Source organism: Camelus ferus, chromosome 5 (genome assembly GCF_009834535.1).
Source record: "Camelus ferus isolate YT-003-E chromosome 5, BCGSAC_Cfer_1.0, whole genome shotgun sequence".
Classification (NCBI taxonomy): domain Eukaryota; kingdom Metazoa; phylum Chordata; class Mammalia; order Artiodactyla; family Camelidae; genus Camelus; species Camelus ferus.
The window spans coordinates 78,099,358-78,112,790 of record NC_045700.1 but is presented as its reverse complement, the minus strand read 5'-3'; the positions used below and the strand labels follow the sequence as shown (position 1 = coordinate 78,112,790).

The 13,433-nt window shown below is 37.1% G+C and overlaps 1 protein-coding gene across 3 annotated transcripts in view; it reads right to left on the bottom strand.

Moving 5' to 3' along the window:
- The window catches only part of STAT4 (signal transducer and activator of transcription 4), an 82,464-nt gene that overhangs the window by 65,759 nt on the left and 3,272 nt on the right, over window positions 1-13,433 (bottom strand). For all 3 annotated transcript variants that reach the window (XM_032480155.1, XM_032480156.1, XM_032480154.1), the window contains exon 3: window positions 12,577-12,721. In XM_032480155.1, the coding sequence (XP_032336046.1) occupies window positions 12,577-12,721 (145 nt within the window). The remainder of the gene's footprint in view (window positions 1-12,576; window positions 12,722-13,433) is intronic.

Genomic DNA, 13,433 nt, shown 5'->3' with positions numbered 1-13,433 from the left:
CATGACAAATCCTATTGTCTGATAGTTTGTTTAATACAGTAACTGGTATTGTTCTCATTAATATATCAATTTACAGTCATGTCAACAGTGGGTATCTGTATTAAAAACAACTCTACAAGTGATTTTAATGCATAAAGTTAAAACCCACAATCCTAACATAATAACTATAAATATAAATAAACTTTTAACAATAGATATATGTACTTCACTTATATTAATGAAAAACAGGAAAAAGTAATAAATGTCTGATTAATAGGTGAATACAAATGATGCTGAAAAAGATTATTTAATGGCATGGAATGCCGTTCCGTGGTTGCTTGATTATTTAAGTGAATGTATGAAGCTTAGAAAGGATATAAAACAATATTGATTTTTAAAATAAGTTAAAAGATATATTTGAGTAGAAATATTGGCAGGAAATATAATATACTACAACATAATACTAAAATGTTAACAATCGTTATCAGTTAAAGTTACATTTACAGATGATCTTTTTACTTATCTATGTTTTCTAAACTTTCATTATTGGATGTGTATCACCTTTGTAATAAGAAATAAAGTTCTTTAAAAATCAGTAGGTATAATATTGAACTACATCAGCAAAAAGATATAACCTACAGGAACTTAGAGATAAACCACCCACGAGGCTCTGGACTCTTGTTGTTTGAGGCTCAGTAAGTTATGAAAGTTGGCTGCCTCTGAGAGCAGACCTGAAACTCAAGTGTTCACATGATGATCAAAAGACTTCCTACGGGGCAGATTTCCAACAAGTACATGTTTATTAATTGATTAGCAAGGTTGGAGATTAGGACCTATATGTAGAGCTAAAAAGAGTTAGACACAGGAAATTAACAGCCTCCCCAAATACAGTTTCTGTTTTTCAATTCATGGAGAACTATTTTTAAAAAATAAGAACCTGATGTCCTTCCATTTGCTGATAAGTTCTTCCATTCACTGGTAAGTGAACAATGGGAAAATGGACTTAATTTATAACAGGTGACAAAAGAAGGCATTTTTTGATGACCATGTTGGTAAGGTAGTGATTGGAAGGCTACAAAGTCTGTTCGTGCAATACCCTTCACTAAAGATTTTAAATAACAGGAAACAGACTGAAGTGGTTCCACTGTGGTTTTAAAAACCAAAGGGTGGGACACCTAGGGTGATCCTTCTTTGCCCTTTGACTTCTTGCTTGTAGATAAGAATAAAGGAAGGAGAGAATGAGTGGTGTTAAACACCAATACAGCACTTTAAAATGATAGTGAAAAAGAATATGAAGACGAATATACGTATGTTCATGTATGACTGAAACATTATGCTGTACACCAGAAATTGACACAACATTGTAAACTGACTATACTTCAATAAAAATATATATATATCAAAAAAATGATAGTTATAGCACTAAAAATGACAAACAAAAATTAGATGTGAAGTTCTTAAATTTCATTGTGCTTATAAAGATATAATGGAGTGAAAAATGGAAAATAAACGCCTATTTTTAAAAGATTGAGTAAAGTATAGTACATTCATAAGATGTGAAAGACCTACAAAAGAACACTGTAAACACTGCTGAGAGAATTAATGACCTAAACATATGGATACTTCATGTGATTACCAGAAGCTTGGGGGAAGGAAAGAATGGGGAGATGTTGGTCCAAAGGTACAAATGGAGTCATGCAGGGTGAATAAACCTAGAGAGCTAATGCACAGCATGACAACTATGGTTAATTACACTATATTAAACAATGGAAATATGCAAAGAGAGTAGATTCCAGGTGATCCTGCCACACACACACAAATGATAACTATGAGGGGAGAGGGTATAACTCAGTGGTAGAGCACATGCCTACCATGCACAGGGTCCTGGGTTCAATTCTCAGTATCTCCACTAAAAAATGAATAAATAAACCTAATTTCCTCCCAGCCAAAAAGACAAACAAAAATGATAACTATGTGAGATGATAATATTAATTTGATTGTAGTAACCCTTTGATTATGTACATATATTTTAAATTATCATATTATACACATTAAATATATATAACTTTATAAAAATACATAAAATATATAAAAGAAAACAACCCTAGACTGTGGTTTTGTATCTCATCAAGTAATCTCTGCTTTGCAGAATAAAAGGAGAGGTAATATTTCCAATTCATTTTATAAGATTAGTGTAACATTGATGTTGAAACCAAGTAAGAACTGTAAAAGAAAAGGCTATATTTGCAAATAGATGCAAAATCCTATATAAAATGTTAGCAAATCAGTCAGCAGTGTATAAAAACCAAACAGTTTATCTCAGGAATGTAACAATGGTTCAATATAAAAAAATCTATATCATATATCTTAAGTATGTATTAAAGAAGATAAGTGTATAATTATCTCAAGAGATAAAGAAAAATCATTTGATAAAATTGATTCCTAAAAATATCTCTAAAAATATCTGTAAACTAGGATTATAAGAAAATTTCCTCAACACCATAGACCTACAGCAAGCATTATCTTAATAAAACACTTCACCTCCTATGACCGCTTCACTTCAATGTTGTAGTGAAATTCCTAACTGATAAGAGAAAGAAATAAGCATAAATCCTGCAAAGGAACAACCAAACCTCTCCTTATTTGCAGACGATATAATTGTCTACAGAAAATAAAAGAGAGTCTGCACAAAGCTAGAATCAGTAAGAGCATTCAGGAGAATTTGCATTCAAACATCAGTAGCATTCTATGGACTAGCAATAATCATATAGAAAATGCAATAGAAAAAAAGATACCACTCAAATATCAATAAATTGTTAAAAAAAAAACACCTTAGGCATAAATCTAGGAAAAGACACACTATAACTTTACAGGGAAGGTTTAAAAATAGCACTAAAGAACATAGAAAACAACCTGAATAAGTGTAGTGACATACCATGTTCATTGATGGAAAGAATCAATATCATGAAGGGAGAATGGGCAGTGAAAGGAATGGCAGAGGCCCTCCCAAGTAATTTCTAGGTGAATCTCTAACAATTACTTTGCCATCGCACTGTTTTATTGTGTAAGGAACTTCAAAATCTTTTGTACTCTTGACCTAGCTCCTGGGGAGCTGGTATGGTTCAAAAAGCCCCCCCCCAACTTCTCAGGTGAAGGCCAATGCTAGGATGGCTGTCTCTGGCTCCCTTTCACTTCAGCCTTTTTCCTCTCCCAAGTTAGCACATCTTCTCCAGGTTTCCAGATGCTTAGTGTTTCTTTCCTCTAAAAGGTGTTCTCAGCTCTTCCTGCTTCTCGTCCCAACCAGCTCGACCTTCTCTCACATGTGCCATACACTCTAAAAACACTTCTTCCCAAAGCCAGTTCCCTCCATCCTTAGAAATTGCTGGTTTCGGCAAGAAAATCTTATAATCCAAAGTGCTTGTGGACTCAACACTGCATTTGCAATAATGACATGACATTTGCTCCATTTAGTTAGGGATAATCATTGCAATAAGGCGATATTCACGTGTTCAGCGTTAGCTCAACTCTTCCTTTATTAAACACCACATTGAGCCCCTATGATGTGCTGGGCTCTATGTTAAGCTCTGAGGATGCAAGGATGAATGTGCCAAAGGGTTCGCAGTCTTGTGGAGGAGACAGGCAAGTATGTAGACACATTTGTTTCAGTTGCTCTCCATTAACTTCCTACTGCACTCCACTTAGAATTTATCAAACTAATCTTGTTAGCCCACTTCCTTCCCCAAACCTAATCTTCATTATGCAGCAACATTCATGTAATAATCCAAACTAAAACTCTCAGTCATCTCTTATTTCTTGCTCTCTCACACATTTCATATCTATTCACTCGTTATGCATCAATTCTTTTATCAAATTATCTCACAACTCCAGCACATTTTTCTCATCTTTGTTGTCACTGCCTAGCTCAGCATCCTATTTCCTTTCCCTTGGACAACTGCAATAATGTCCAAGAAAAAGGATAAATTAGGCATTTGGGATTAGCAGATACAAACTACTATATATAAAATAGATAAACAACAATGTTCTACTGTATAGCACAGGGAACTATGTTCAGTGTCTTGTAGTAACCTACAATGAAAAGGAATATATATATATATATGTGTGTGTGTATATATGTATAACTGAATCACTGTGCTGTACACCTGAAACACAACATTGTACATCAACTATACTTCAATTAAAAAATGTTTAAGTCCAAACAGGCCTCCATGCCCCTGTGTTCACATCTGCTGCGCTATCCTCCACACCGTCGTCATGAAGTCTTTGTCTCTGTCTATCTCTATCTCTATCATCTCTATCTCTACCTCTTTCTCTGGGAAGACTTTTTATTGTTCAGAAGAAGAAGTAGAAGAACCTAGCGGAGGAGATATGGTGAGTTGATGGTGTGCTGAACTACAGAGAACCAATGAGATATTAATTTTTCCCAAAATAAATCCCAACAGAGATGATGTAAGTTATGAAACCCTGGTAAGCATGAAAAACTAGTTGTTTTTTAAAAGTTGGATATGGTACTGCTCATTTTGTCATTCCCCTATCTTTCGACTGAGGCAGAGATCACAGATTAAAGGACAGAAAATAGGCAGGTTCTTGACTCCACAGGCACACGGGAAGTTCTCATTTTTCAGGCACCAACAGAGTTCCTGGCTACCTGCAACACTTTCCCATCTCACTTGCACTTAGGAGTCCACTCAGCAGCTGGGAGTGACATCACTCCGTTCTTGACCAACGCAGCCAATCAGAGGATTATGGTAATAGCTGCTGCAGATCAACCATGGCTATAGAACCAGGTAGTAAATTGCAAGAGAAGATTTAATAAGGAGGAAGAACAATCCAGGCTTGGATAAGATGAAGGCTTGGAGGAATATGCACAAGATGATTCATGAACGAAGTTTCAGGTGGGTGGGATCTTAAGTCCATCACACTGGATTTCCAGTTTAGTGTGATGTGCACAGGACAAGGATTGCAATGCACACCATCCGCTTTCTGTTGGATGACCCAAGTTCTTAACAACTAATTCACATTTCATCTTGATGGCATACCATCCAGGTCTTAGCCCTTGAAATATGAGTGTTGTAATACTGGCATTAGGTAATAATCTCAGGGGATAACAGATTTGGTGGGGGGACTGCTGAGGACTTGGGGAAACAACGGTGGAGTGAAAATGACAAACCAGCTGCTGCTCATGTGCAGGAAACGACCTGAAAGGTTGAAGCCTCCATTTGGCTTTTTCAGAGTTAACACTAAGTGACTACACCGGGTTCTGTTCAGGTTGGAGGCTGAGGTCACCCCTTCGCCTCTCTCTGTGTGCGGTGAACAGAGGGGAAGGAAGAGGAGTGACCCGAGAAAGCAGCCTGCGTTAGAGGACAAGATCTGGCAGATTCACAGCCGCTCAGGAGTTAAAGCAACTTTTTCCTCCTTCATATTGCAAAAATGTGTTTCTAATCCTCCACCTTGTCATGTTAGAAATCTCACCTCACCTGATACTCAGAACCATCAACAGGAGTTTTACAGACTAGGCAAGAAGAAACCTCTGTTCGCTCAACTTTCAAGGAGCTTTCAGCTTCAGCAAGTACTTTGGTTCAGTCAAATCTCAATCCCCCTGAGAAAGAGGCCATGAGTGCAGAGAATAGAACACGTGTGGTGTGGGTTACACTTGCACGTGCCCCCTCACACACTGAGTTTAAAACTCTCACTAATAGACTCATTACCCTGGTGGGTGAAAAATGCTCTGTGGGTGGTGGGATTACTAACCACAGAGTTAACACCCAAACCCTAAACACAGGCTTCTAATTGATGGAGATTTTTTTTTCCCCCATTATCAGAGAAGTTTGCTGATGACTGTTTTCTCTGACTTCCCTAAAACTAATTTTTGAGTAATAGCCACAGAAGTTCCTACAAGTTAAAAACAAAAATGTAAGAGGTATGAATATTTTAGATTTCTTCCATGACTTCCTCCAATTGTATTCCTAGTGCTTAAAATGTGACTGATAACACAGTAAGAACTCATTAAATATTTGTTGATGAAATAAGATTTGTTATATAATATTTATAAAAGACTGTACAAAGTGATAGAGAAAGTATGAACATGATGAGATGGGTTCATTCTCCTATTAGCGAATGGTAACAAAAAGAAAGCCACACAATGAAATTTCAAAATGAAAAATTAATAAATATTCTTCAAAGAGAATATTTTATATTGATCTTTTTGAAAGTTTAATTCACCAATATTATCTTGTATGTAAAACGTTCCTTGCAACATAGTAACAAATACACAAAGCAAAAACTTCTAGAAGTTTGAGAGAGTTGATAAATCCACAGAAGTAGAAAAAGACTGACTTCAGAATGTGTACAAAAATCAATGGAATTGAATCACTCTGCTGTACACCAGAAATTAACACATTATACATTGTACACCAGAAATTAATGTAATGTTGTAAGCTGACTATACTTCAATTAAAAAATAATAAAAATCAATGAAAATTTCTAACAGGTATCCCTGATTCCTTCATAACTAACTACAATTTAATAGTCAGAGCAAGCTTTGAAAAATAGAAATCAGTTCATGTCACATTTCTGCTCAAACCTCTCAATGGCTTCCCATCATACACAGAATAAGACTCAGATTCCTGACCAAGGCCCACAAGCTTGTTCACAAGACAGCCCTAGCTCACCTCTTTGATCTCATCACTTTGTTATTTCATGTTTTTGATGCATTCTTGTAAAACCTGTAGTTTGCCTTAGAACTGCTGAGTTTTGTCCAGTTAATGGATATTTTTTTCTGATACTGTGTACTTCTAATCTCTTACACACTTTATTTTCACTTTTTGTAGCCATGCTTTTGAAATTTTAGCATGTGCACTTAACATCTGTGTCTGATTTCCTTTAGTATTTTGTTCAGTGAATGTGTCTTTGTAGTGAACTTTTAATTTTGTATAATAATTGAGCTGGGTATAGAATTTGAAGTTGATGGATATCATATTTCAGCTCTATGAAGAGATTGTTCTATTTTTTTCTCACTTGATATTGTTTTAAATTTGGCTTTCAGTTTCTCTCTCATTTCCATGTAGGTAATATATTTGTTCTCCCTGCTACTTTTAGGATCTTTTCTTTCTCTCTGGTGTCTTATAGTTTATTTTTATTTATCATGCTTGGGACCTGCATTTCTGGAATCTAAGAATATATGACAGCCACATACTTACAGCTCCTACTTATAGTTCTGTTTTACAGTTTTAAAATTTTTTGGTTCTGTAATTTCTCTCGATTTGTAATAAGTTTATCTATGCATTTAAAAAAGAAAGGCTGGAACTAAAGTAAGCACTTAAATAAAGAAGTTAGAAAGAGAACAAAAAATTAAACTGAAGAAATAAGATGGGTACAACACCAGACTGGTACATGATATATGTCCATTGCCAAGTACAGACAGGGATATGGAGCCAAAACTCTCACTCTACTGGGAGAATGTAAACTTGTATCACCATTTCAGAAAACATTCTTGGCATTATCTAGTACAATTAAATATGTACATACTCCATGATTCAGTATTTCACTCCTAGGTATACATCCTAGAGAATTTCATGCATATGTGCACGATGGGGCACACACAAAAATATTCAGACTAACATTGTTTGAAACAGCAAAGAAATACTGGAAATAACCCAAGTGCCCATCAACAGTAAAATGGATAAACTATGATATATTCACACAATGGAATACTATGTAGCAATGAAAATAAATAAACTATAGGTTTACATATCAACATGGATGAATCTCAGGAACTATGCTGAGTGAAGAATAGTTGTGAAGAATATTGTGTGATCTCATTTACGTGAAATTTGGTAACCTGCAGACCTATATACTATATTGTCTAAGGATGCCAATATATATGGTGAACTCACAAAAAGGAAGAGGCTGATAAATGCAAAATTTAGATTAGTGGCTGCTGTGGGTAGGGAAAGAGCAGAGTGGAGTTAAGTGTGGGGGGCACAGGAGGCTACAAAGATACTGATGGTAACTGGGTAAAAAATGTCAACAGCCTGACCATCTGCATATATATGTATAGATGTTTGGAATGATGCTCATCAAATACTAATATGGTTATATCTAGGCAGTAGATTTTGGATTATTTCTTATTTTCTTTACATACTTTTGTATTGCTTCAATTTTTAAAATTATTACTGTGCACCATTAAAATTTTTTAAAGTCATTCTGAGGGAGAGAGAAAAATGTTGTTAGAGACTGAATATTTGTGCCTCCCTAAATTCCTGTGTTGAAGTCCTCACCCCTAATGTGATGGTATTGGGAGGTGGAGCCTCTGATAAGTGATTAGGTCATAAGGGCAGAGCCCTCTTGAATGAGACTAGTGTTCTTATAGAAAAGGACCTAGGGAGCTTCCGCCCACCCCACACTTCCGCCATGTGAGGTTACAGTGAAAAGACAGCCCTCTATGAACCAGGAAGCCGAATCTGACACTGAATACGGCAGTGCCTTGATCTTGGACTTTCTGTCCAGAACTGTGAAAAAGAAATGTCTGTTACTTAAAATCCACCCAATCAACTGTATTTTTGCTACAGTAGCCAGAACAGACTAAGACACAGACAGGAAGGTGAAAAAGGAAGAGATTTTCAATAGAAAATCTAAGAACAAAGATCTAGTAATCAAGCTCCTATGTATTTACCCAAATGGGTTGAAAACGCATGCCCACACAGATATCTACACATAAATGTTAATGTCAACTTTATTTACGATTGCCAAAAATGGATATACAAGGGAATATCACTCAGCGACAAAGAGAAATGAGCTACAAAGCTACAAAAAAGACACCGAGGAAATTTAAAAGCATATTACTAAGTAAAGGAAGCCAATCTGAAACGTCTACATACTGTATGATATCACCCATATGACATCCTGGAAAAGACAAAACTATAGAAAGAATAAAAAGATGAGTGGTTGCCAGGGGCTTGGGGGGAAGGAGGGGCAGATGAACTGGTAAAGCAGAGGAGATTTTTAGGGCAGTGAAACTGAAATGGTGGACACATGCCATCATGCATTTGTCAAAACCTACAGAATTGTATAATGGGAAGAGTAAACCCTGAGGGGAAGGTATAGCTCAGTGGTAGAACGCATGTTTGGCATGCATGGGGTCCTGGGTTCAATCCCCAGTTCCTCCATTAAAATAAATAAGTATATTTTTAAAAAATGAGTAAACCCTGATGAGTAAAGTCTCGGACTTTTAGTAAATAATAATGTGTCACAACAGGTTCATCAACTGAAATAAATGTACAGCACCAATGCAAGGTAATCAGAGGAAAGTGGGGAAAGACAGGTGGAGAGGGAGCATATGGGAACTTTCTGTACTTCCTGCTCAATTTTTCTGTAAACCTAAAACTGCTCTAAAAAAATAAAGTCTATTGGTTTAAAAATTAAAAAAAATTTTTTTTAAAGGATCAAGAACAGGGTGAAGGAATTCTTAAAATTTTGGGGACAGATATTTATTTTTAGCAAATCCTAGCATAGTCCTTGCCACAAGCATTACAGTTTTTTTTAATGCTTCTAACATCCCTGTAGGGTAGGTACCAGTGTGATTCCACTCAAACTGCTGAGGAAACCGAGGCCAGTGAGTGCAAGCATCTTGCCCTGGGCCACACAGCAAGCAGATCACAGAGCCAGGATTCAAGGCCACGCAGTCCTTGCTCCTGGCCTTGACCTGAGGCTGCTTCCCCTTAAAGGAACTAAGGCAAGCTGGACATCAGTGTTCACTGCTTTCATCTCTGAGACTGCCTTTACTCTTGGTTCAGTGGTTTTGTTTAATTTGTCTTCTCTAGCAAGCCATTCCAAATTCTTATTGAAAGTAGGTGGGATATAAATAGTAAATTAAAATATTGGAACTAGGGACCTCAGCTGCTCTGTTAAGAGCTAAAATAAATTTAACTCATACCTGCTTAGTTCCCCCTGGTAGCTATTGTTTGCTCTTTTTTGCTGTGATAGTTAAAATGGATTGTACTTAAAATCCCAGAGGATGAAAATGTTCAAACCAGATAAGCACAGTGTCAATATTCCTTTGATGGGAGTTTTTTTCCTCCTTTTTGGGGAATGGGGATGTTGTGTTATCAAAAAGACCTGTCTTAACATAATTGGTGATGTTCTTTATTACTATTTTCTACTATGTTCTGAATTAACACAAATATCCAATAAGTATAGTTTATAAACCAAAGAAGCAAGTGTTTTGTTAATTCAAAATATCTTAACCAACCAAGCTGTGTTTTGAGTTTCTAGTTTGTAGTAGAACCATACTGGGTACTGGAGGGGAGACGGAGGTCACAAAAGGACTTTGACCTTCAAAGAGCTTGTGACCTGCTTAGACACATTCAGATGAGATGCCACCCGAGCCCTGGGAGCTGAGGAACGAGAGCGAGAGCGAGGGCGAGAGCACAAGTGAGAGTTTCCTTGCTGCCCTGGGGCCGCCCCGCAGGTCCTCTGGGGATGAATGGGAACTGGACTGGAGGAAGAGGGATGGCAGAGCATTCCTGGCCACAAGACTATCACGGACCATGACAGGTGCAGAGTCATTCAAGAGTGAGTCTGATGTGCTCAGGAAGAAAGAGCATATCTGATGTTCTGGGCGGGCATGCTGAGCTCCGGGCAGTTTATTGGAAAAGGTTAACAGAGACAAGGAGGGCCAGTGACACAGGCAGAGCAGTCTGTGCTTGAGATGAAATGCCATGGGTTCCTGAGCTTCCCCACAGTCTCATCCCCACCCAGAGAAAAGATGGGCTAGACACTTACTCTTGATTTATTGTTGAGTTAAGAAGATCCTGTGGTTTCCCCTATCAACACCAAGGTCCATTTTTTGAAAGCCTATTTTTTTTTTTTTACCAGAATAGAAGTTCCAGTCTTCCTTACCATCCCCAAAGGGAAATAATCATCATCTTCATTTACATAAAAAGATATGGGAATTTAGAAAAATTAAGTGACTTGCCACATTTTGAGAGTCAGAATTTCCAAAGACCATGCATCACCCAAATTTTACCCACCCACATCCCTCCAGCATAGACCTGGAGGACCTTTGCTTCTAGGCGAGGGGTCAGCAAACTCTCCTATAAAGGGCCAGATAAATATGGTTGATACACACACACACACACACACACACACACACTCCATTTTAGGCTTTGGGTCCATACTAGTTTCTGTCACAACTCCTCAACTCTGCCGTTGCAGTACAAAGCCAGCCAGAGTCCATACATAACGGAATAAGCAAGCTCCGCTCCCCTAAAATATAGAACTTTGAATTTCCTATCATTTTCATGTCACAAACTTATTTATTTTTATTCTTTTTCAACCACTTCAAAATGTAAAAACCATTCTTCATCATGGACCATACAAACACAGGCGGCGACCTCACTGGACTTGTGGGTAACAGTATGCCAGCCCCGTTCTAGGTTTATCGATTAGAGCACTAGGTAACGAAGCCAAGGTTAAATGTCTTATCTCTGGAAGACACAGTTTGCTTTATGCTGGGAAAAATCCCGTTTTGTTGGCAACAAGTTCATTTACTACCCTGGCCAAGTGTCTTGCAAATTTGTAGGGGATTACAAGGGCAAAGATGGCTCAGTGCAATTCAAATAACAATATGTCCTCTCACATATGTCAGTAGCATCGAGCACATTTCTATTATGGTTTAGGTAAATTTTTCCCAAAAATGTACTAATTGTAAGTTTGAGATGCTAAAGATGCCTCACTGAGACATGGCACTTGTATGTTTCATGTTCATCTGTTGAACAGACACTCAGTAAACAGCAGAGCAGTCCATGTTCAGAGTTTGTTTCATTAGCACCTCTGTGTTTAGGTCAATATCCACCTGCCCTTAATTCTTTAGATTTCTATTTTACTGACTTCATTCATTCATCCCTTTGATCAATGAATATCACACACCTACCATATGTCCAGCTTTGTAAGGACACTGGGAATTCAAAGCTCAATACCAAAGTCGTTGCCTTAAGTAATCCACTGTTTGGGGGAGAAGACAAACATATAGAAATAACACTAAAGTAGAATATACTAAATGCCATGATACAGATGCGTTGTAGGGGTTGTGGGAACACAGAGAGATGGTATTTGCCTGTGTGAACTTTTGGAATAGGAGGTTACAGGGCACCAATCAATGCTTTTGAAGGAGGTGAAGTCTGAATCAAATCTGGAAAGATGCATACAACCATAATGCCTCCACACTGAATGAGAACACCACCAACTCTAAACTGTTACATAAGAGACAAAGGCAAGGGAGGACTGAGGGATCACTGTGAAACCTGTATCTTCCAGCCTTCTCAAATTTGATCATAACTAGTCAACAGTCACATGCAAATCATATACCCTCCCACTTGCAGCTTTTTTCAAAAGTTCATGAAAAACAAACACTGGGTAATGAAATAAAATTGGGCACAAAATGTAAAATGGTAAGAGAATTCCAATTTTTCCCTCTTAAATCTGGCTTGGAAATAATATCAGTCTATCTATTTGATTTTTTTAAACTGAATTTAAGACTCACAAATCCAAATATTTTGAAAAAATAGAATGTATTCTCACCTGAAGGACTTTCCTAATTCTTTTTAGATTGTGTATCAAAAGCAGGTTTTTCTCTTTGGAAACACGACCTAACTGTTCATCCAGTTGTATTAACAAGTTCTGAAGAAGAATTGTTGCCATGGTTTCATTGTTAGAAGCCGCCTCCCTAAAAAAAGCCGTAAGTGTTACTATACAGCAGGATACAGCTTAGTAAAATGCCTACTTTTTTTTTAAACACAATCATTTTAAAGTGATAAATATATTCCACCGTGATAAGCATTTAGAGGTTTCTAAATTGTACACATGAAAGTATATGCAACATCACTAATCATTAGGGAAATGCAAACCAAAACATGAGACACCACTTCACACCTACTAGGAGAGCTGTTATTGAAAACACAAAATAACAATTTTTGGTGAGGATGTAAAATTAGGACCCTTGTGTGTTGCTGGTGAAAGTGGAAAATGGTTACAGCCACTGCAGAATACAGGATGGAGATTCCTCCAATTATAAACATACAATTACAAACAACAATTCTACTTCTGGGTAGACACTTAAAAGAATTGAAAGCAGGGACTTGAGTAGGTATTTACACACCAGCATTTATATCAGTTTTATTCGCAATAGCTGAAAGGCAGAAACAACCCAAATGTCTATTGAAGGATGACAGAATAAATAAACCGTGGTACATACATCCAATAGAATATTATTCAGCCTTAAAAAGGAAGGAAATTCTGATATGTGCTACATGAATGAACCTTGAAACACTATGTTAAGTAAAATGTCAGTCGCAAAATAACAAATACAGTGTGATGACACTTATGTGAAATATGTAGTCAAATTCAGAGACAGAAAATAGAACAGTGGTTCCCAGGGG